We start from the raw sequence: 25,743 nt of genomic DNA on the forward strand, positions 1-25,743 counted from the left end.
CCAGAGGAATTCAAGCTCTAAGATCAAAAATGTGAAGAACAGCAATTACTTGCTAGTACTGCCAGAGAAAGCTTGGTGGAAATAACTGACTAAAATTCTATACTATTTTCCCAAGGCAAGTGAGAGCTTGCAGCTACTTATTAACTGAGAAAGAACTGGATCTACTAGTGAAAAAAACCATAATAGACAAAATTTAATTTTATTGAACTTTTAAATATATTGCACAAATTATGCTCTAGTATGCTCAGAAGAAATACAGCTTTTCCTGTATTACTCCACACAGAATATTTTTATTCTACAATCATTCATTTTTTCTAACAAAGCCATTTCTTTTTATGTAGCATATATCATAAAGTTGGACTTTACAAAGAAGCTAAAGAAATTAGGAATTTAAAATCCCAGTGATACTGTTCCTTTGTAGATCCTACTTCTACCGTTCTGATTAGTATAATCAGGTGTTACTTGACTGCTTTTTGTTCTTTCAAAATTGTACAGATGTGTACTAGTCATAACAAAGACATCTCTCTACAAAACCTGCACGTGTGTTCACTGGCATTGCATTTAAAGGAAAATAATTTTGAGCTTTGCATTGATTTTGAGCATTTTTTCTTTTCAGGAATCAAATACCACATTGCTTTCTAATAGGAATTTAATTAATTCCTCTTGTTCAACAATTAATTAGTTCATGGTTTCTGTGTATGTATTGAACATGCATATTGACAGTTCTTTATGAGAAGAGGAAAGACATGAGGAAACTACACACACTGTAGTCACACTTTGCAAATATAAATTTTAGCAATATCATACAATGTGTTTCATGAGGGAACTGTACTCTTCTACCAATTTTTTCTTCTCATTTAATTTTTCCAGTACATCATCCATTAAGTATGAGGCAAAAAAGAGAGTAAGAAAAATGATCGTTGAACTTTATTTTCTTCATGTGAAATACATTTATTAAATATCTTTAAACTATCAGATTTCACTTACTTCTGACAACTACCACACACACATATCTGATCTTTAAAGTTCATCTGCCTGGTTAGTGTCTGAAAATTTGCTCTCTATCATAAAAATGATAAAAGAGCAGTGTAAAATGAAAAAAGATAAACTCCTTATTGAACAATTCATGCTTTACTGACCATGTTAATGATGTAAACTGCAGTACCAGCATCTCTGTCATTTATCTTCAATCAGCTGATCAATAAAAGGTTACAGTCACCTCTAGGGCATGCAGAAATGGTAGTGTATGAGTGTAAGTTCACTACTCTCAGGAGGAAGAGACAGAACTACCAGTATAATTCTCAATGCTGTAGCAAATTGCCTTAGACTCACACACAAAACCTTGTAAATAATTAAACAACAACAACAAAACAACAAAAAAGCCCACCAAAAAATGAACAACAAAACCCCAAAACAAAACAAAACCACAGAGAATCTTCCCAAAGCAAAGGAAAATCCCAAACCTCCATTATACTGCATTAATGGGAATGTGACACTAATGTCTGCTTTTCTAAAACATGATACCAAAAAATTGTATTGACATATCTACAGAGAAAAATTAAAACTTCTTTTAACTTCTCTGATATAAAAGATGCATTTGCACAACCAGTGTTTTCAAACTAGATTTGGTATATTTATCAGTGTCATTACTTTAATGCTTACAGAGGTTTTCTTTTAAAGTCTTGGTATATCTGTGCACTATTGGGAAGTATTTTTAGAGGTGGTACAGAACAGCGGTCCTGGCAGCTTCATCCAGAGTGGCCAGTGCTGTGCCAGAGGAGAACAGGACAGATTTTCTTCACTGTTGAAAAGTCTCTATCAGCTTCACAGATCTCTGTCACCTTATTGCATGGTGAGATCCGTGGTGACTGAGGGGTCAGTACAACACCAAAACTAACAGTGCATTCAGAAGGAGAGATAATTTTACATTATAAAGCCACCAGAAATAAATAAGATAAAATACAATCTGGTGGAACAAGCTGCTGGGTAATCATCATTCTCTGTGTTTCACAACTTTAGTTCAAAGCAACACTTTTCAATCTAGAACTCCTGTCTAGTTCCACACTTCAGTATTGCTGCTCTAGTTTCATTTTTTCATTCCTCTGTTCCATCTGAAAGAGAAAATGGTATGGTCTTTTCACCAGACAGAGTAGTGCTTGTTTCTGACATTGATGTGAAACAAAAAATATAACAGAAACAAATAAAGACCCCAGACATAAAAGCACATTAAATGCAAAATGTAACATTTGGACTGATATACAGACATGAATCTATATACTGATATTTATAATTGCTAACATGTCATAAAAAATCTACAAAAGGAAAATCTTGTTAATAGAAGGCATGTATTGTGAAGAGATACAATGGCAATCCTACGTGCTGCTCAACAGTCACTTTGTAGTTAGAGAAAAAGGACAACAATATGTATTATTTCCTTTTTCCCTTTTCCCCCGCAGGAAAGGGGGTTTTCAAGGGCTGGTTCTTGCTGGCCAGACATGTCTCCATCTGTCATAATTAATGTACATGTGTGGTAAGAAATTTCTAGAAGACCTCTACACCTGTCAGCTTCCTCCTGTGTGCTATTGTGATGACTTTTTGGGGAATAGAGGGCTCAAATTCACTGAGCACAAATCTATTCTATAATATAAGACATAATCTTACCTGAAATTCCGGGACTTTCAGTTGCTACTATGCTTTAAAAACACTGATTCTAGTATCCTGTTCACTCTAATTCCTCTCTTTTTCTAAGTATATTTTTTATAAGAACACTGTATCATTACCTCAAAGTCTCTAATTCTTCTTGCCTAACTTGGCTTCATCCATTTCTGATACATTTCACCTCCTTAATGCTGTGCCTGAGATGAATGGCTTCTTATTGATGTCTCTGGCTCATATCATTCTAACTACATTTTAGTTGCTGCTCACTACTCTCTGTGGCTTCCATGTCATAGCAAAGTGATCTTTCAAGAACTCTTCCCATTTAAGTGATTCATTTAAATCAAGAGTATTTGAAAGTGGAACATTATGTCATTCTTTCAACATTTGTTGGTTTCAAAGGCAGTGCTGCATGTTTCTCTCTGGTTCTTTTTCCATACACACACCCAGAAATGGATGATCTCTATAGTCCTAATTTTTAATAGAAGCTTATCAGATTTACTTTTAATGATGGCTCTGCAACTATCCTGGGAAACTTCCCTTTACATTTCTCCCCAGAACTTCACAACCACTGAAGCCATCTCTACTCTAAAGCATTCATCCCAGCTTCAAAAGGTTCCATATGCTTGGGGAAGGTTCTGGAAGTTCAGTGAGGGCCAAGTGCACACCTAAGGAGTGAAAGCTTGTTTTCCCCACTGATAATTAGATATTTTAATACAGAATGATACTTCTTTCAGATTTTTTTTACCAATATCTGTGCCACAACCCACTTAATGTTAATTGTGGCAATGCTAAATCAGTACACTATGGTAGGCTTTAACAGAAGTAGTATTTAATTGATCTGTATGATTTCACAACATCTGAATGGGCAAACTACATCTGGATTAAAATAATTTTATTTATTTGACTTCCCAGAATTACAAATTTCTTCTTTGACAGTAGGAAGCTGTATGAATGAAAGGCATATTTCTTACATAACTTATCAGACAGATATCTTGGTGTATATAAGGTAATGTGATCCTAAAGAGTCAGAAAAAGTGTCAGTTAATTCTCCTTCTCTCACCTATTTATTCTGACTCTAAGTTAGCTTCTTTTTGAGATCTCTTCCTTAAAAAAAACCAAACTAGTAATATTTATTGACCTTAAACGACATGTCTGAGTCTCTGTCAGCACAAGTGCATAAATATACACCCATCTGCCAGTGAAAAGTCTTATAATGAATGCAAGCCAATGTTTCTTTTCTAATGAGACGCAGCATCTCTATTTGCAGAGTGTAGCATTACTCCAGCTTCTGCTTCACAAACTCTAAAATGTGTTTGCATAAAAATAAAAGTATTTAGGTAAATTAGTGGTTACAACTATTTCACACCTCCCCATATAGATCACCAGTATACATTTTCCCAACAAGAAACTATTCAAACACACTGCAGAGCTGCCTTAGATTGAATTAAGTGCACCACAAAACATAGTATGAAATAAAACTAGGCACTAAGACCAATACCTAAAACATCCTAATTTCACTAAAAAATAAAAGTCAAAATTAACAAAGAAAAAAGAAAGAGAAATACTTCATTTTATTGTTGGTTTTTATCTTATTCTTTGTTCTTATTTTGCTTCATGGTGGCTACATATACATCATTATATAAAAACATATGTGCCTATCTGTATTTTTATCTTGAGAGTGACCAAGGCAATTTCTCCTTGTTTTCAGTTCAGAGTGAGTGATATAATGTAGTTTTGTTTGTGTGCATGAGATAAAACATAGATTTATACCATAATGGATTATCAGTGTACAGGACTAACCTCTCATAATGAGAAGAAAACCAGGACCTGGTATCAGTGCTAACGGTACCCAGAATGTGGCTCAGACAGTGCTGGTACTACTTTTTAAGGTTCAGGTACTTGAAACAGCTGGTGATGGTGGCAGTGGTGATTGTGCCCAGGTGTTTGTGTGTGGGTGAATATACATTTCTGGGTGTGAGCAGTTCAAAGACACAGTCAGACTGCAAAACTTAATGAAAGCAAAGCAGTCAAGTTACAAGCCAAGAAATTTGGAAGGAAACAGCTATGGTCATTAATGTCCATTCCCAGGTGACAGCAACAGAAATATGCATTTAGAAGCCAGTGAAAATCCTAAAAAGGAGTTGGGGAAAATCCTAACTGATGATTGGTGAATATACTGTTCTAAACCCTATTCTAGAGATGTGTTACACAAAGAGTGCCCATAGAATATAGGGAAAGGAGCCTTTCTAGAGGTTTTCACTATTGGAATATGGCTTTTAGATCCATAATGAAGTCACATGAGAGTAGATTTTATTAGGCAGCTTTCTTAGTGTGAGATGTCATATCCCAAGGAGTGCATGAGGGAGGAAAGGCAAGTGCTGCTGTAGATCTCACAGGGACATGCTAAATCAATGCTGTCATCTGCTTCAGTGCTTGGAAAACTTAGGCAGATGATTTGCATTTCATTAAAAAGTAATTCTTGGAGACTTCAGGCAGTAATCTAGATTGGACTACCATGCTGTACTCACAAAATTATTAATAGATTTTTCTCAGATGGTGTTCCTTACAAAAAGTCACAGTAAATGAAAGCCAAGGGTAGTATAAGAAATCATGTTTAAGTTACATGAGAAGAAGTCATTGTCTTGGCTTAGCCATAAGTTTCTTATGACGTGAAAAAGATAGAAAAGATTGCTGTTTTGTGTGAGCTTTTAGGGAGAGTGTTTATGATTACAAGAAGAGAGTATTACTATAAAGAGCCAGGCTCAATTTATAAGACATACACACTCAGACATGAGGGATAAAGTGAGTAAAAGCCTCATCACTTGCCTTGCAAGATGTAAACACACATACATGTTGAGATAATCATACTTACTCTCCCCTAAATAATATGAAGCACTAAAAGCTCAAATGTCTATAATGTGAGACTTGTCCCAAGCCCAAACATTAGTGTGTAATTAGTCTGATGCCTCTACACATGTGCAGGTAGCAGATATCATGTGAAAACTCTCCACATAGAGGTCCTTCACAGGCCAGAGAACCTTTTCCTTTTATCCCAGTGCCAGTTATTGAGATGATTTTTTTTATTCTTTTATTCTATAGTAAGAACATGAATGTTACAGAATGTTACATGTATGTTAGAATAAATACAGTATAAATACAGAGACAACAGAAAAAAACCCACTTCTTGGCCATTCAAGATGTATATTTAGACAAAAAGTGATTTTTGCCAGATCTGCTGAGTTTATAATATGACTATACATTCCTATGATATGATTCTTGTTTACATAATAACATCGCTATGCAGAGATGTCTCTTCCAAATCATAAGCCTCTTAGTAGTGGTCTAGTTTCTTGACATAGTAGTTGATAAAACAAGGACACAAACTCTGACACAAACTGTGAGTTTCAGGAATGCAAGAGTATTCATTACATTCAATATATCACTAAAATATTAATATTCTTGTAAAGCTGACAGATATGAGACTTTTCCAAGTCATAAGAGTATGCAAAATAAAGGTACAGATGAAGTGAAAACAGACTTGTGGTATCCTTTATCATTACACTTTAGGGGAATCTATAAAATGACAGTAAAAAGCAACTAGTGCTTCGCTCAGTCCCCCCCAAAATTCTAGTGCAGCAGTAAAATGGCGTATGTCAGTAATAAAAATAAAATGTCTATGACATTTTAAATGTTATCGTACTGTCACAGTAGAATAAAATTAGCTTGAAGAATGATCTAAAGGGATATGATGCAGTTCATTATGTATAACAGCAATAGCAGCAGCTTCCCAGTGTTCATAAAGGTTTCTCCATTAAATTTACCTCCAGTCAATAATTAGGAGTCCACAAATAAACCCAGGCAATTAAATCAATACTGCTGAGCAATTACGTTCCAAAGTCCTGGCTCAATGGCACAAAAAGACACTATATCAAACTGCAATATTAAGTGATCTGATGCAATTTTCCACTGAACGTTTACTCAGAATAACAGAAAAGGGCAATTCTGCATCTTTGTTCAAGATGCAAATGGATAACACAGTTTGCCAACATGTAACTCGTAGCAGGCAGTCAGTTGTGAGCAAAACCCTGCAGAAAGCTTACATTTCACCGTGGGCTTTAATTTGCTGATCAGAAATATTACCAAAGCTTACTAAAAGAAACCGCAACCAAACTCTGCAAGATATGAGTAAAGCAATGACACAGAGCTGTTCCATGAGCTGCTCTCAAATACAGATGAAGAAATCTTAATTCTTTCCATCTATGTGCCTTAGCATGGACAGAAATGAAAAGCAGAGCTGGCTGCTCCCCAAAACCACTATAATCCTCTTGCAATTCTAAAAATGGTTTGCTTGCCAAAAATTACTTCTACCCTCAGTGTTTCTTCTGAGGAGCCCCACAAGATGGAGCAAAAATCACAGAAAATCACTATTAACTTGTACACAAATGTTTATGGCTAAGAGAAATGAGCTCTTCTATCCTTACATAACGTTTGCAATCTTAATATACCTAGTTTCATTCAACAGTTCCTTCACTGTCCCTCCCCTGGTTAAAATTCTGCTTAGTTTTTTAGCAATTTACCAAATAACAGAAAAACAGAATGAGAAGTGTTCAGTATATTCCATTAATCTGGTTCATATTTTGGAGTTCATAGTAGTAGGAACAGAATCTTGAAATTTATACATTTTTTAAAACACTCTTAAAATTAAGGCAATTGAGTGAATATAAATAATTGTGTTTTTAATGCTGAGTTTCATGTAGCATTATGAGGTTTAATTAAAATACTAGTTTTTCTGACAACACCAGTAAAAGCACACTGCTATTTCTATCTCCTCTGCTGCAGCAATTAAGCAGTCTTCATGGTAGTAAGTTTTGATAATGGAAGAGAGAAAATCTGTTATTTCTTAGAAATCTGGTCAGAGAATACAATCTCAATACAAAGGTTGTTGATGGTAAAATACATAAATCTGATGTGACTTTTCCTTTAAAATGACAATCAAAATATTTTCAATCATTCACATTAACTGCATCACCAATGAACCCATGCTAGTGAATATGCATTACAAACACTGTATTTAAAAATCAAGTTTTATTTCTGTCCAGATATCAGCTGCCCATCATTTAAATAAAAGAGACAACTAAAAATATAACAGAAAAGTTTTAAGAGTCAGTGTATGTTGTCAGTGATGTCCAAACAAAAGCTGACTATGGCTAGAAAAGCTGGGCTCTCACCTGCCAATAAACTGCCCTTGATCACTTACAAGAGGGGAGCATCCCAGCAGACTCTCTGTGTATTAAAAAAAAAAGACTTGAAAGAGAAGAAAAAGTATCACACAGGTCACAGCAGCAGTCTCAATGGACCCCTCAGGGATTTCTGCTAGTCTCAGACTTGTCATCCTCTATGCAGCTTTCCTCTCTGCCCAGAAAATGTCGATAGGAAAATGTTTGAGGGGCCTCTGGTGGAAATTTTTTCATTCTTTCTGCATTGACAGGATGCCAAATCAATATTTACTTCCCACTAACAAGCTGCTCGAGGTCTCAGTAGAAAATATTGTAGAGAATGCGAGAAGACACGATAATAAACAGCTGTCTGGCTATGAGGAAAACATGAATTGACTGGAAACAGGTCCACAGTAAAAGGTCACAGAAACCCATGAACTCCTCAGGTGTCCATAACAACTAGTAACTTTAAAGGCACATAAAAAAAAGTCTCTTTTTCCTAAGAGGTATGAGAGAACAGATCATTTTCACTCTAGCAAGCATTATACAGTGTTTCAAAAATTCAATTAACACATTTGCCAAGATTTGCGCTGGTTTTCTCCAGCATTGTTTTACTGGTTATGTTGCCTTAAGTTAGCTGTTAACTATCACAAATCCTTGATTAACACCTTTTGAGTTCTATACAGTAACTCTGATTTTAAGAGAAATACAAAGGAAATGCTACAAAACAAGGTTTTCACATTGCTCATCACAATATAGCTTGAGATCAACAGCACCATAATTAAAAATACAATGTATCAATTACAATCTAAAATAATTTAGCTAATCAGCACAGAGAGTTATAATTCATTGTGGGATGATATAAATTGAGCACCTGTGCTTCAAGAAGTTTCTGTATATGCCATAGACATTCTTTATCTTTCTCCAATTCCATTTTTGTCTTTTCTGTTTCCTAAAAATAGAAAAACATCAGGAGCAATAAAGGAAATGTGTAACTGAGTGTACATTAAGTATACAGCATGTGGAAGTCGGAATCACATTTGCAAAATTAGTTATCTGAAACATACTCATCAAGTATCAGTGCTGTATTAAATTTTTAAGCCTACCTGTGTCTGTGCATGCCTCTAGAAATGTGCATAACATGTTCTTTTCATATGAATACGCTGGTGTATGTGTGATCTATGTCTAAATTGTATGAGTTCAACATAAAGGTGCCTGAGTCTATGTACTGATTGATGGAATATGTAGTGTATGTGTAGTGTAAATTCATCTCCTGTCTAATAAATTTGTTTTATATTTAGAGTTAACTATGTTTATGTGTTTTACACATATATTCACAGTGACTAAAAATGATACAGGATGTAGAAATTACTCTGAGAATGAGATAAGCATGGAACAACTCTGTCAAACTGAATCACTTTATAGGGTTGTACAAATGTTAGTAAACAGAGCAGGGACCAGCCCATTTTATTTGTATTCATGAGTGTAATCCCCTATCAGTGCATACACATATTATGCACTATTGTTTAACCAACGGGAAGACTCCCTTTTTGCAACCTCTTTAATATAAAGCTCCAACAAGGCTAAATCTAAGTCATCACCAGAGTACTGCTACAATAATGGGCAGCTCCTAGACACTTGCTAAATTAACTGTACAGGCTTTTTCATTTATGATTTGATCAGGACTAAATAAATCTGGATAAGATGTCCTATCACTGCATCTATTTAATAGTGTGATTTGATGAAACACTATCAAATATTTTATAGAAAAATGTATGATAGAATCAACAAAAAAAGGCATTGAATTCACCCAGAAACAATCTGTCTACCAGAAATACCTTTAATAGGTATCACAATTTGTTGAATAGCAACAATTCAGAAAGGAAGTATCAACAAAATCAATCTGGCGCAGAAAGGCACATCCTAATTTTGTTTTCTTCAATGCAGAAGTCTCTTTAAAATGTACAATCCTGCCAAATAGTTTCACAAGAAAGGAAAATACTGAATAATATCTCTACATAAGCATGCTCAAAGCAGTATGTTTATATTTATACGTGCCATAAGTCTTGCCACCTTATGAGCCTCTAACCTAACCTTTTCATTCAGATTAAATCCTTCTTGATTTCTGTGCTGTGTCTTGCACAATGAAATTTCAATCTTTACCTGCAAATCCTTTTCCTCAAGGAGGGATATAGTCAGAATCATCTCATCTACGCCTTTTTTACTGAAGTCCTTAAAATAACTTACCTCATCATCTCCTTCTTGTAGTATTTCGTAAAGATCAGTTGTTTAAACATTAAGGATAGATGCTGCCAACTGAAGACTCTCTTGGGAAAGACCCTTTTTGCATGTTTTCATTTCTTCCATTTTTTTTTGCCAGTTTAACTTTTGTTCTCTGCTCTTGTACGCTGTGGTGTAACTCTCTGGTTAGAGTCTAGAAGACATAAGCAAAAAATACTGTACTGTTATTTTTTTTAATAGTTCACATAAGATGGAAAAATCAGTATTGTTTAGCCTAAGCCCCTTTAGATGGGAATTATCTTCATTCTGTGTTACTGGTTCAACAGTATGCATGCTGGGATATTAAAAAATATGCTACTTAGAACAGAAAATATGAATTAATACAGTAAACCAAAAAATGTTCTTAAATGTACATACTGTTTTGGTATATCTTTAGCAAAGTAACTATTCTTATAAAGCCGTCACTAGTAATACAAAGCAACTTCCACAGAATCAATCAAAATTCTTTCCTGACCCTGTCTAACAGAAATGTTCTTGAAGTAAGAACATAAGTGCTAGGCTTCACTGTGGTCAAATATAATTTTTTTTAAAATTTTTTTAAAACTTATTGACATTCTCTGCATGCAGAAACACCAGTACACCTCTTTATTCAAAACCTGAAATTTTGTTTCCCAGCAAGAGAGGGTAATTCAAAACTGTCCTGGCTACCGAGTTCCTACCTTTCCTATATCTTAAGTTCTTTGGTTAAATGAAATAACGCTCAACATCAGTGTAATTCATCAGTTTTATAACTGAAGTAATTTTGGTTTAATATTTATGTTACTATGACAAAAAGATTTCATCAAAAGCTGAGCAAGACCATTTTATTTTAAAATTGTTGACTAACAAACAAGAGTAGCAATCCATTTTCAGAAGATCCTCCTAGAATATTCAACTTCCATGACTCAATCAGAACTGTGATTGTCAACACAGACAACTTGGCTGAGTTTAAAATGAGAGAAGAAGGTTTTCTCTTGATCATCCTAGTGAAGCTCATCTTATTAGCTCATCTTACATCTCAGTAGTGGCTGATCAGCTCCTCAAATTCTTATAATACAGAATGCCTTCATTTCACAGAAACTGACGACAGGATTATGAAGCCTGTTTATTGGCATTTTGGGTAAAGTATTTGGGTAAAGACTCATCCAATTCCAAGATTGTTTTCTTTCTACCACTTCCCAACTTAATGTTTTTCTGCATTTAATAAAGCTTAATTATTAACAATAAAAATATACTGCCACAAATCTGGGGAGAGGGGATACAGTGAAATTTGTCCAATTTTCTGATTCAAGTGTGGGTCCCTCCATCCACAGAATTTCCAACAAACTATTTCAGACATAAACCTATCTGCAAGTGCAGAGCTGAGAGGAATAGAGAAACGTGAAATGTGATAGGCAAGGACCTAGTGCAACTTGAACTAAGCTCATAGAAGGAAATAGACTAAGAGAAGAGGGAGCCCCAAAAAGAAAAGCACACACTAGGAAAAAAAAGTACAGATAAATGATATGTTTTTGTACCATCTGAATGGTATAACAGTAAATTGTCTCTTGCAACATATAGGAGATGTATTTGAGAATGGAAAATTAAGTTCAACACTACTTTTTCAATCAAATTGAATCAGCTTCCCATGTTTTAAAAAGAAATGTCTCTCAGGCATAAGTAATCACTCTAGAATATGCACATTTATAACCTGATGCAAAGAGGAAATGTAAATTAAAGGAGCAAAATACAAAGAAAATTACCTACAAAGCCACTTGGAAGGGCTACCAAAAAATGATAAATAACCAAAAACAGACAAAAAACCCATGATAATAAACAATGTTAAACATCCACTTGAATGCCTTAGGAATCACAGAAACATTGCCAGGCAATAGTTATTTGACATTATTACGTAAATGTTATTGGTAAATCCAAACTGCAAAAGAAGTTCCTGATGAATGAACAAGCTGATAGCAACAGTGGAATCCAGAAACTGCAACTCCAGTGTAATTGGCTTTTAGCCCACAGTTCCAGAAATGAAGGTGCCAGAAAGACACTGAAGAATCTATAGCATCAATTTAAAACAAAAGTAATAAAAATTAAAAAAAAAAAAAAGAAAAAAAGAACAAAGAAAAAGCAAGTTTAAACAAAAATCAAAGAAAAAGAAAATTACAGCTAGTAGATTTTATTATGCAAGGATACATTTTATATATAATCACAGCAGATCATACATATGGAGGGCTTGTACTTCAATTCCTCTGTCCCTTGAGCAGTTCAAATACACTAAAGCATATGTGGAGCACAAACCATATGTGAAAAATAAGGCTATTTTATGGACTTTCAAATTGGACTCTGAGAGACTAGCTATTTTTGAACCTCCTTCCTTCATGTTATTGATATAATGTTATGATATAAATTTTGTCGCTAAATAAGTGCCTTAAAAAATTATAGTCTTCCTATGATTTTAAGTTGTTTTTTCTTCTGATATTTTCTCATCTGTCATATCCTAATGTATTCAAGTGCTAATTATTATTACTTATTAGTGATTTAATTTATATCTTTGTTCATGCTCCAATATAGAACTGTTCAGTCTCAAGCCACACAGGTTTTAGAAACTGAGTACAAAACTCAAGAACTAAGCAGGATAGGTTTTGCTAATGAGTGTACTGAAGCCAGTATAACATTGTTGTGTGATTAAGAATTTGATCCAATGTGTTCTGGAGCTAGGAGTAGATTTTGAACTAAAACATTTCCCTCTCTGTATTTCAAATTGCTTATTTTTAAACTAATAAGCATACATATGATGCCTTGAGAAGGCTGTCCTAGAACAGAGGCTAGACAGAGTTAAGAATAGAGTAGGTATTTACTAAAAGGCCTTAAAGGATACACCTTGGGCAGAACTAGTCCCTGGCCAGGGCTACACCCAAGATGGACCTAAAAAAATGGACAACTGGTTATGAGGTCTCACACTTTTATAAGCTTTGGTCCATCTGCCTATGGAGTTAATTGTCCAATCATTGCTTCAGATTATTAAGTCCCATCCTTCTTATTTTCTCTCTTCAGTCCACCATTGTTTATGCTTTTGGGCCTGAAATTTGTAACGATCATCCTTGATATCGAGCTGGAAAAGGAATTGTTTTGTCTACCTACTCTGTGTAGAGAGCTCACTAACACTTAATATGAAACTCAGAACTACACACCTAGGCAGCACAGAATAATGAAAAATATGAAAAGGTATCACACTGGTGATGCAAGCTACCTAAAATGAAATCAGTGCAATACATGACTTCTGTACTATACTGATTTATAACAATGCCTTTATTAGTACCAGTAACACCAGGATTTGAGATTTTTTCTTTGTTTTTTCCTTTTTCTGTCAAATTTATAGAATATTTTGTTAGCAAAGCCATTTTCCTAACTTAGATATTACCATCAGAGCTATTCCAGTGGGACACATTTTGCTGCTACCAGCCAACTGGAATAGGAATTCTTGATTAATTCCTAAAATGACTCTATACCACTTCTTGTTAGACCAGTGCAACTGCCACTGATCTGACTATAAAAAAAAGAAGCTTAAAAATCTCACAAAATGACCTTATAGTTACTAGACCTTTTTAATCAGTAGCAATTGTTGAATTATCAAACAACTCCATATCATTTATATAGTATACATTACAGATGTTTGGTTACACAGAGTTCTGAAATATATCCATTACAAGCCTTTTTACTTTATTTTCACTACCTCAAATATTCATTTTTAAAAATATATTGTTTTCAAATTTATGCTCAGCATGTAATCACTTCTTAGCACTACATCTTTTGCCAGTTTTGAGATGTATAAAGACAAAGGTCTTCTTTCAATTAAAAGGTCATTTTTAATTAAACACTCAAGTAGCCTTAGTGACAAAAAGGCCCTGACAGCACACTATTAATAAGGTCTTCACATCCCAAAACACTGACACTCGTTGATCCTGGAATTAACATAATTTGATCAATGGCCCTAAATAATGTTTTATGAACAAGGCAATGCCAAAAATTTTCCTGTAATTACCATCTTAATTTACACGATATTATTGTTTGTAGCATAATAAAACTTAATGGTCCCAAGACCAATTCTGACGCTAGCTACCACTGTACCTACGTAAGCCAGATTTCAGTTTTGCACTGGTGCAGATATCATGGCAGAGTCCATGGCTCACAAGTGGCTCACAAGTCATGGATAATTTTAAGTTTTACTGTATTTTGTACAATAGTAATAACAGTGTGCTGCATGTGGCTGAGATCACAGAATCATCAAAGTTGGAAGAGACCTTCTGTATCACCTAGTCTTTAACCACAGTAGCCAAATTAAGGTTCAGTTTAGCTCTGGCCCTTCTAATTTTCTCTCCGCATACTTTACAACATCTTTTTAGTTCCCCCAAATTACCTTTTCATCCTTCCAGAGATGCTACACCTTTTTTTGTCAGCAGTTTGAGCCTAAGGTCTCTACTAACCAGGCCAGTCTTCTTTCCTGCTGGCTTATCTTACAGCTCAAATGGAGATGGAGTTAATTGTCTTCCAGCAGCTACTAAGGTGCAGTGTTTGGGATTTGTAAATAAACCAGTGCTGATAACATACCAGACATTGCTAAGCAGCACTGGCACAGTGTTAGGGTCTTCTGTTTTCCATGCTGTCACCTCGGCAAGTGGGCTTGGGATGCACAAAATGTAGAGAGGGAACGCAGCTGGGACAGCTGGCCCCAAGTGATCAAAGGGACATTTCACACATACGCTGCTTAACAATAAAATCTGAGGGGGATGGTGATTTGTCAGCTCAGAGACTGGCTAGGCATTGATCTACATTCCTTGGGGATTTATCCCCCTTTCTTTCCTTTATTAAACTGTCCTTACCAACACACAAGTTTTCTCACTTTTGCTCTTCTTATTCTTTCCCCAGTCCTACTGGGGGAAGGGAGCAAGCAGGGAGTCAACAAAGTACTGTGTGGTGCTTAGCTGCTGGCCAGGTCAACCAACCACAAATATACAGAAGAATAGAATAGAATAGAATATACAGAACTATTTTGTATGTAGTATTGTGTGTGTAGCTCAATATGGAGGTGTCTTTAGATAAAAGTAATTTTAGAAACTCACTTGTTTTGCAGATTAGAAAAGTAAATGGACATGGCTCAAAGTGTTAAACCAAAAATTAAGTGGAAAAATCTTTTCTGAAACAAGGTTAATTTCCTAAAGAGTCAAAAGTGTTATGAAGATGTTGTAGCTGTCTCTGAATAATATGAGCTAAATTTCACAGAACTGAACACTGAGCTTAAAGAACTCTACTTTTGTGGTGGAATGTTTCTTGCTGGCTTAGGGTTAGGCCAGATCCTAATGTTGCAAAAAGGCTGAGAAATATTACAACCCCAAATACCTCATAATCAACAAAACAAAACAGAATAAATGGACAAAATGGCACAAAAAGATAAATGTCATATACCATTTCAGCAGCTGAGATAAATATTCAATGAAAGCATAGTTATTTGTTCTTTATTGCCTCTTGAAAAATCACTTTCAAAGTACTTTCAGTAATAATGTTTAAACTGATATCACAGCAGGACTGAAAACTCTTCTATAATAATTTCATTTTTATATATGTTGTTTAATATATATTTATATATGTTATTTAAATTACCTCAAGTCCTTCACTTGAAAAAAATACACCTTTAGGCATAACCTTTTTTAATCAGAAAAGGGACAAGACAAGACACAAAAAAAAGACCACTACAACAGACTTGTTTTGCTTAGGGCTATAACATGTAGCATTTTGACTCAAGGGAATAAGAAAGCCTCATGAGATTGATTTCATTCTTACAGTTCACAGGGATCACATGTCATTTTTAGAGACTCCAGCAGATGCCCTCTTAGTAAAGATGTAGAGGACATATAGACTTACCTTTACTTCACCAAGTTCAGTATTCAAGCTTCTGCAGCCAAATATTAAAGTGGTAATAACATTATTTTAGTAATGTCACACTGGCCACATTTATAAGGTGATGAGTTGGTTCTATTTACCTGTCTAAAGTCACAATATCTGCTGTGATTCTAAAAGCTATTAATATACGTGTTCAAACTACGTGTCTCATAGTTTTGTGTACTTGGAGGAACAAAGATATGATTTTATTATCTTTTTCATTAAGAATAAAGTAAACCAGCAAGCCATTGAATTTGTTAAACCACTCAAAAATCAAAAAGATACATTTAAGAGAACATTTGTGTGACACCTAAAAGCTAGCAGAGATGCAAAGTTTCAAAATCTAATTAAATAAATAGCTGAAAGGAAGAAATCCTCTAAAGCTAGATATCATACCAATATATATGATTTAAATTAAACAGTCTTATGTTGATTGGCACTGAGAATAGTGCTCACAACTTCACAGTGATAAGTGTAAGATGAAAGCACATATGGCCTGGAAAAACTGCCTCACCTGATGACCTGAAATAATTCCATTATACATAAATATAGAGAAATTTCATTCTGAATGTAAAATAATGTGATATCACAGTTGCATCTACAACCTGATATTTCACAATTTCCTGATTTTTCAGTTAACACAGGCAAACCTGAACACACATGAACATAATTAAGATTCATGTACATAATTAAGATTATAACAGACAAGATCTGAAAAATTCATAAAAGTAATTTAAAATATTATCATTCTTTTCTATCCTATTGGTTATTTTGCTATCTATTTGAGATAGCAAAAGCTATCTCCAGTTTGCAGTCCAACATCCTAGCCCAGCCCTGCCTTCTCCATGGCTCTGAGCTATGGTTGACAGATTGTGAACTAGAAAAGGTGAAATCTGTAACATCCCAAAACACACATCTGAAGACCTGTACAGAGATTTGCACAGTATTTCTTTTTCAGCTACTAAATCTAAACCCACTGTGGCTTTTCTGAAAATTCCTCAAGTCATACAATATAAAAGGGGCCTGACAATTTCAGTATTTGCATACAAAACTTACGCTCCTTGGCACTTAGTACCACAGACCCCAAAAACTCAGTTAAAATGTAGTAAGAATAATAAGACACAGTGACAGAAATTAGTAAGCTTGTTGCATAAAATTTTATAATCTCACCCCCATCAATGGTAAGATTTGAATTTGTAAAACTATGCTTGCTTCTACTGAGCTATACCTACTTGCTGTTAGGGGTGGAAGTCTTCCTTGGCTGGCTCTTGATTTCTCCAAAATACCTCATCCTACAGACTCTAGCAAAATACCAATCCCTCTTGATTCAAAACAATTGAAAACAAATTGTTTCTTTATAACCATATATCTCTGACTAAAAAATTCAGAATCTTCTTTTGACTGCATTTCCTAAACCATATCCAGGTGCAGAAAATCATAGGGAAGAATACTGAAAATATTTCAATTTGATGTTCTATACTTGACATTATAAAAAATGGAAATGAATACATTGTGCTATGTTCTGAAAAAAAAAAAAAATATTTACAAATACATAAGTGACTTAAGTCATGGAAAGATTTTAATTATAGGTTGTCTTCAAACCAAGCCATAATTAAACAAAGATATGGCAATGGACTTACTATTACAATTACAGTGTAGTTAATATTTCAGTAGAGAATATACCATATATCCTTAAAGGTACACTTATGTGTTTTAAAATTCCCTGTGTGAATAAAAATTAAGGGCCTTTGTATTTCTGGCCAGCACTTTCTCTTTTTGTTTTCTAATCCTCTCTTGAGAATTGTTTAGCTATCACACTTTATGCCTGAAATCTTGTCTTTAAAATCTGCTTTTTTTCAATACATTTTTTGTAATATCTTTAAGAACAATTTATTGCATCAGCTGGACACCTCATTTATACTAATATGTATATTAGTATACTAATATATAGTATATATTACTATATATATATAATTATATATAGTTATAATATATATAATTATATCTAATTATATATAATAATAAATTATGTATATAATTAGATATAATTATAATTAGATATATTATAATTAATATATATACTAATATATAGTATATATTAGTATACTATATTAGTATACTAATATGTATATTAGCTACTAATATGAGGGACTAATGGTCATATATAATTTTACAGCTTTTTGATTATCTGATCTCTCCTGTACATTAAGCTTTAGGACTGTCAAAAACTTGAACTGTAGACCCAAATGCTTTCAGTCTGATGTTGATTGTTAAGTATCATAGTTTTCATTGTACTGTTGCTAAATTTTTAGCATAATTACCATGTTTTGTGACCTAACAGAGAAAAAATAATAGTTTTCTTTATAGCTGAGAATGAGTTGAAATATGTATAATCAGCATGAGATGACAGGCAGAATATTTCTGTCAAAATATATTGGTTTCTAAAATTCTATTTATGTGGAATTGGCAATAATAATAATAATTTAAAGTCCTATTTATTTCTGCATTTAAGTACTACCTCATTTATATTAATTTTTTGCTTGTTGTAAATTCTTTAGTTTCAACAGAATTTCCTCTGATTTACACAGGTGCTAGCTAAAGTACCATCACTCCTTTAAAACTTCATATATTACAGCTATTTACACAGAGGGGAAAAAAAGCACTGACAGAAATTAGAGCTTCACACATGTGTAGCAAGAAATGCCTGGGATCTTAGGGAGTTTATTATCTTGAACAGTTAGGGCAGACAAATTCAGCACAGTTGTACCGGATGTAACAAACAAAGATATTCAGGGCAGACCAAGAAATACTGAGGTGAAGCAACACTCCAAAGGTCACATAGCAGGTCAGTGACCAAGATGTGAAGAACACCATGATTTCCTGACACTCAGCTCAGAGTCTAAGCTTATGCTATCTTTCTGCAGAAACACACAAAAAACCTAAGAACTATAAATCAGATGCTCTGTGTAAGACTGCTGCACTGCTGAAACAAATGTGTCTGAAACCCAACTTAAGAGGTCAGCTCTGGCATTACTTAGACTCTTAAAAAATCCAATAAAACTTACCAACTATGTTTCCTTAAAATACTGTAATTTGTTGGGGTTTTTTTAATGATTCTTTCTTCCTAGAGCTCTTCCTACTTCTCTGTAGCCCTTCTGGCATGTGCCTTGGGGAATACCCCTAACTCCCAACTTCCTCAGTTACTGTGGACACTTCACAAGACCCTGTATATTATTGAGTGCTTTATGTTCTCCCTGCTTCAGCTTGCTTTCTTAGCAATTTGATTGACATACATTAAACAACTATTTGTATGTGAACTCTTAATCAAATCATTACTGGAGACCTTTTTTCTTCCTTTCCAAGTTTTTCTAGTTTTCCTGTATTTTTGCCAGAAGCCTTTCTAATCACTTCAAGCCCAGAACCTTTCGTATGTACTATCTCCACCCCTGAAGTCTTCCAGTCATTCCTTTTTCCAGTGAACATTGTTTCTCTCTTTTAGACCTCCAACTGGCTGTTATCCTTAAACTAAGTATCTTTTTATGTCCAGCAGGGAATAAATAAAGAGCTTTAAAAAGAAGTCTTTTAAAGAAATTTAAAGAAATCCCAGGTGGATCTAGACTTTTCCAGGAAATGCAGTACAGAGTCTCCAGCTTGCGCCCAGCTGATCCAGCTGATCCTGTTTCAATCTCGTTTTGTGTTAAACTTACATGATTTTTTTTTTTCTTATTGAGGCACAAATGGAAGTTTTTTTGTGAATGGAAACAGTCTCCAGTTCAAGTTTGTTGGACCTGTTCACATGCTATCTACAATTATAGTCATGGTCTGTGAAAATAGTTCTCTTGCACTCTAAGAAAAATGAAAATAGCACCATTATCAACAAAATCACCTGTGCATGTCAGACATGCATCTAAACTTTGATTGAGATATACATGCACAGCTACAAAAAAACTGACATACCTTACAACTTGGTTAAGCCGTTGAATCCTCTAAATCAACATCCATAATTTCTTTATACAGAATTAGATAAAAAATAAGAGCTACAAACATTCAATATGTTTTAAGCTACATCTGTTATGGTCTTTATCTATCGTAGTCAAAAAACAAAGTGAAGTGCTATCCTTCTAAGTCTAAAAAGCAAAGAAAAAGTAGAGTGCAGACATGCTTTTCAACATCTTCCTCTTCATTCTTCCTTTTTATTTATCAAGATTTTATGCATAAAAGCATCTACAGTATATGCTGTTCCTGGCATACTGTATGTATCACTAAGCATATGTCTTCTGTAAACTATAAGAATTCAGCCATTCACTTAATTCATTAAAATTCACAAGGCCTATTATTCTGTTTACAGGCTAATAGATATTCACTGTCACTATTCAGGCCTCTGATTCAATTTGTTTAAATCCCAGATGCAGAGTAATCCTGGTGGAGATTAGCTTAATTTATCACCAATTTCTTCTCAGAACCGAGAAAGGTTGGTATTTCATAATAAAAGCTGTGTTTCTACTTTTTTTTCTTAAAGTAGCATGTACAGTGAAGAAGAAGCAATAAATGCCTAATTTTTTTAATGGTGAGATTTTCTTACACAGATTTTGCTTTTCACATAGGACATCACCTTTTAAGGTGTACATTCTACAGGTAAGAACACTGATTCTAATCATAGTGGAACATATTCCTGAAATCAAATATTACGCTGATTCTGACTGAACACAGATTGGCAGACTTATCATGTACTCCACACAATCCAAAATAATCACTCTGGGTATACTTTTCTAGGTAAAGTGTTGACAGTTTGGAGTGTAATAAATGAAATATACTTATCTTTTGGCTCTCAAGTGTTCCCAGTGGAGAAAATTTTCCAGCAACTTGAAGTCATATTAAAGATGTCCACTTCCAAATCAAAACTGACAGTGCTGATTTATGTGATAATATCTGCTGTTGTTTGCAAAATGTCCCAGTGACTCACTGAAGAAATCTCTCTTTGGTCAAACAACAGTTCAAAATTGTCACAGTTCAGATACAATTGCACAAAATTTTCACAATAAACCAGTTTTCATCTGTACAGCACACAATAGTTCTATTTCCACAAAAAGTCTGTTTTTTGCCAATTATTGAATTTCACAGTTGCCCATTACATGCTTCTTTTTTCAGATAAAGAAACAGATGATCATTCTGCTTCTGATCTGGGTATCTATCTGAAAAACTATGTTCTACACATACAGGGCCTGGAGACGTTGGAGCACTAGTACTGCCAGGAAAATTGAATCCATAGGGTTTGAGAATACATTCAGCAATAGCAAAGTTCAATGTAGAACATCTCTTGCTGTCTCACTGTAACTGGAAAATTCTGAGAGTTGCCTGCAAGGATTTCCTTGTATCTGACTTTGTGACTGAAAGCAAAGATAGTAGCAGTATACTTGTATTGCTCTCATTTTGTAAATCCAATAAAAATAATTCCCAAATATTTGTGCCTTCCAGCTCAACTAATTGTATCTAATATTTTTGAAGTTTTTCTTGTAGCTAAAGAGCAAACAGGACATGTTCTGTATACAGCCATCCTGAGAAGATCATATTGCTTAGCAATGCTTTATCTTGAGCCAACACAGAGCAGTTCAAAAGAAAAAGACAAGGATAGTAAATAACAGGAATGTGCCAAATATTAGGATTTTTTTAATGCGGCTAGTCATTAATTACCAATTGTTTGCAACAGGAAAAAGTTTTTTGTAACATTTTAAAGTTAGCACTTCCACTAAGGGGCAGTCCCAGCATCTCCAGCCTGCAACCATGTAAACTTGTCCCTATTCTGACCCTCTGTGGTACACAAAACTGGTGTTGCAGGTTTTTAGAACGTTAATTGAATTCTCATGAACTAGCTCACAATCAGCCCAGATAATGTCTATGATGGCATATCAGAAATGGAGTAGGGAAGAAGTTTCCTAATGGCAGAAATGAGGAGTGAGGCTCATTTTGGGAGGTGTAGCTTTTCAATAAAGGCATTAACTTACCTAAACCTGTATTTTGAACTACAGCCCAAGATAGCAGTGAGGAAATATGCCACGGCAAAACTTCTGTCAGTATTCAAGATAAAGTGCAGAACGGTAATAGAGACTGACATATGTTAAGGTATAAGGTAAACTGACTGAATGGCAAGTAACTGGCAGAACACCACTTGGCCAAGCAGAGGTGAAATAAGTCCTCTGACACATGTGGCTGGTGAACATAGATGTACGTCAAACAAGAGAGCGAGGGGGAAACGCACCTAGCTTAAGCCCAGCTCAAGCCCAGCTCTGAGTAGCCAAAATGAGGGCAGCTGTCTTAAGAGGGTGAGTGTTAGATCCCAACTTAGATCCATTAAGCTTGCCAAGTCAACTGCCTTGGGTCTTGATTTTGGCAGTCAGTTTTATCAGATGGTTGTACTGGAGAACTACCAAGAACAATGCCAGAACACACCAGATGTGCACTGTGCTGCAGAGGGTATCCTCCGTGGAAGGCACACAAGTCCCAAATGACAGAGGTAGTATGGAAGTAAGAAGTGCACTCAACTGATTCTGAAGCATTCAGCTGTCATCACCAATTTATTACCACCACAGCTGAATATAGATGCCTTATCAAAACAATCCTTCTCAAGGTCAGAAAAGCTCTGATAGTCTCATGTTCAGGCAGGCATCATCACTGCAGATTAAAATGAGTTTTGCTGATGTACAAGTCGAATGGGACAGACAACACTCTTGAGTCTTGGCTTGCAAAAGCCTCTAACAGAAACATACAGTCAGTCAAAGTCTAGAGGAGGATAAAAAAATAGAACATGCTGGAAAACAGAATTCATGCAGTTTTATAATAAATTAGTATGTTGTACTGTATTTCCGATAGAAATACAGTCAAGCGGTCTAATAGCAATATTTTAACTTTATCCAATGGCTGTTTTCTGAGTGAGTTCTCACAAGTACTACAAACACACAACAAAGAACATTTTGCTCTGGTTGCTGTGCTTCACATAACTGGCAGGATCCACCTGAGGATCTACACAGTACATGTTATAGAAAATCCTGGTACACCATAAAAATTGAATTCATGATTCAAAGAGAATTTATTGCTGAAGGAAGTGGGGTAGGATAAAGACATGAGCTCCAGAAAACACATCTGAAATACTCTCCGAGCCACCTGATTCCTCTTTCAGGTAGTTTGCATTCTTCTGTAATAAAAAAGCTTTATTTGGCCTAGTTGGTATATTTACAGCTTTATTTTCACTATTATTTCTTAGTATTGATAAATATCATGGAAAAATTTTATCAGGACATTTTGTGAAAATATTTAATAATCAAGTTTAGTTCTGGTCATTATGGAAGTCTAAAAAGCACCTACATTTTATGATTTATTCTTCAGATCAACTGCATGAGATATTTTTAATCCATTTAACATACTATTGATATTACATACGCTATTTTTTTTTATCTGAACATCTCAGTAGCAGATCACGGATCTTAAAAAAGGTATAGTAAAACAAATTAAACCTTTATTATAATTAATTTATAATTAAATTATATAATTAATTTATAATTAAACTGGTACTACTCTCCAGAAAAAAAAAAACAGATTTACTCAACACAGTTTGCTTTCCATAAAGGCACTTTATGAAGTATAACTATACTTCCATGCTTTAATATTTTAATAATTGAATTTCGTATCAGTATTTTATTCAGAAATGAAGTCAGATTAATGAACATAAAATACTGCCTTTTCTGAGTATTGACTCAATATTATCATTCTCTTAGATTCTAGGCAGTGTTGTAATACATGTGCACTGACTTTGAATACTTATTCAAAATGAGGATCAGCAAGAGAAATATTTCTTAGCCAGCTCTATAAAGTGGTAGGTTATAAAAATTCTCAATCCGAAAATCCTACTTCTTTCTACAAAATGTTAAAAATCCTGGCTACTGATAGATCAAGAATGTTGCAGCATCTTCATGAGAAATCAACCTACTTTTTTCCAGACACAAACCAGAAATAATCAGTGACTTCTCTCTTTACACAGTTTTTTTTAATCTAATAATAGATAGCAACTGCCCTGTAATAGCTACCTTAGTAGTTGCACAATTTTAAATCCTGCCTGTTTACCACTGCTCTTGGCCTTGCTACCCAAAGATTTCCTCTTGACTTCTTCAGCATCTTATCCATCTTTTATACTCCATTGTTGCTTATGTTTTCAGGTTGTTATCTATAATCTGTTTCCCACTTTGTTTATGTTGCCTCTTATTTCTAAATATTTTACTCTCTTTCCTACCAAAATAAAATAGATATTCGTAAGGAGCTACCATCTAATTGTGCAACAGTGTTTTTTTGATTACTTAATAAACTGTTACAGTCCACAATTTCTATTCATATTTCCTACTATGTCTTCCTCATAACAGCTTTGGACAAATGAACTGCTCTGAATTATACTATTACATTATATTACTATATATATATATAATGTATATTATAATTATACTAATTTTACTATTTCAGGTGCCCTGTCAGTTTCCACTGAAAGTCATTCAGCACATAAGACCTGAATCCTATCCCATGCTCCAACAAAAATAAATCAAATAGTCACAACACATTGGACATAGCAGTCTTTATTTATAAGCATTCCTTTCATCATTTTTGGAAACTATTACTAGATTCTACAATCTAATGATTTTAGCTCATTGTGTAAGTGTCCCAAATTCGGGTGACCATAGCAACACAACATTTTATTACATTCCATCGGTAATGGAATATTTGCTCAATCAGTAATTCATGATATCCTCTAATGTGATCCACTGATGCATATTGAATTTCTACCAGAAACTTCTTCTCTAGGTTTTGTAACTCATTATCTTGACCCAAATAGATCCAAGATCCTGTGGTTCTGTGTTGTCAATAACTTTAAAAGCAAGTAACACTGCATGCCATAAACAGTCACACTCTTCTCTGAAGTTGCCCTGTTGTCCCATTTATAGCTGGAACTAGCAGCAACTTAATTAGCAGCTCTGAAATAATTTAATTGTTGTACATTAAAAAAGAACTATATAGTGTCACAAGACACATGGAATGGGTACGAAAAGTAACTGCATTCAATTTAAGAATGAGGAGAAAATTACACTTGCACTCTGAAAAATGTAAAAAGTAAAGCTTATGAAGTGATCAGAATAACAGACAAATATTAAAGGGTCATATAAGTTTGTTAACATGTTTAAGTGATATATATGGGTTAAACTTTATCTTTGTATAGAACTTTTTTTTTAAATTACTGGAACTGGAGTGAGAATCAAGGTAAAAAGGGGACCTGGCAGCTATCCAGAAGAGAAGAAATGAGGCAGACCAGACTTCAAAAGAAGAGCCACACTCTTCAAGTGGAAGGAGTACTGCTACTTATTACAGTAAGTATTATCACAATACCTTGTTATAATATCAGATACAAAAGAGATATTTTAATAGGATTTACTTGATATATGCACAATTCCACTAAATTGCCAAAGATTTTACTTTTTTACAATGGTATATTGTTAATAAAATCTGATTTTAGCACCCAACTAAACAAAGCAGTTTACTTTTAGACACTCTGTTTTCAAAAAATAGTTTGCAGAGTATTCACTATTATTATTATTATTATTATTATTATTATTATTATTATTACTATTTC

The 25,743-nt window shown here is 34.3% G+C and overlaps 1 protein-coding gene and 1 long non-coding RNA gene across 2 annotated transcripts in view; one reads left to right on the top strand and one right to left on the bottom strand.

The window, feature by feature from the left end:
- Positions 1–728: 728 nt before the first annotated feature.
- The window catches only part of CNTLN (centlein), a 191,104-nt gene continuing 166,089 nt past the window's right edge, over positions 729–25,743 (bottom strand). Inside the window, 5 exon segments of the mRNA XM_086869809.1 lie at positions 729–898; positions 3,186–3,190; positions 8,749–8,826; positions 10,122–10,235; positions 10,237–10,308. Coding sequence (XP_086725935.1) covers positions 802–898; positions 3,186–3,190; positions 8,749–8,826; positions 10,122–10,235; positions 10,237–10,308 — 366 coding nt within the window. The 3' untranslated portion in view covers positions 729–801.
- On the top strand, positions 20,486–21,538 carry LOC147648428 (uncharacterized). Its single transcript, XR_015280281.1, has 2 exons — positions 20,486–20,550; positions 21,228–21,538. It is a non-coding gene; the product is annotated as an uncharacterized LOC147648428 (long non-coding RNA).

The sequence above is a fragment of the Cyanistes caeruleus genome, chromosome Z (assembly GCF_971803275.1).
Source record: "Cyanistes caeruleus chromosome Z, bCyaCae1.hap1.1, whole genome shotgun sequence".
NCBI classification, from domain to species: domain Eukaryota; kingdom Metazoa; phylum Chordata; class Aves; order Passeriformes; family Paridae; genus Cyanistes; species Cyanistes caeruleus.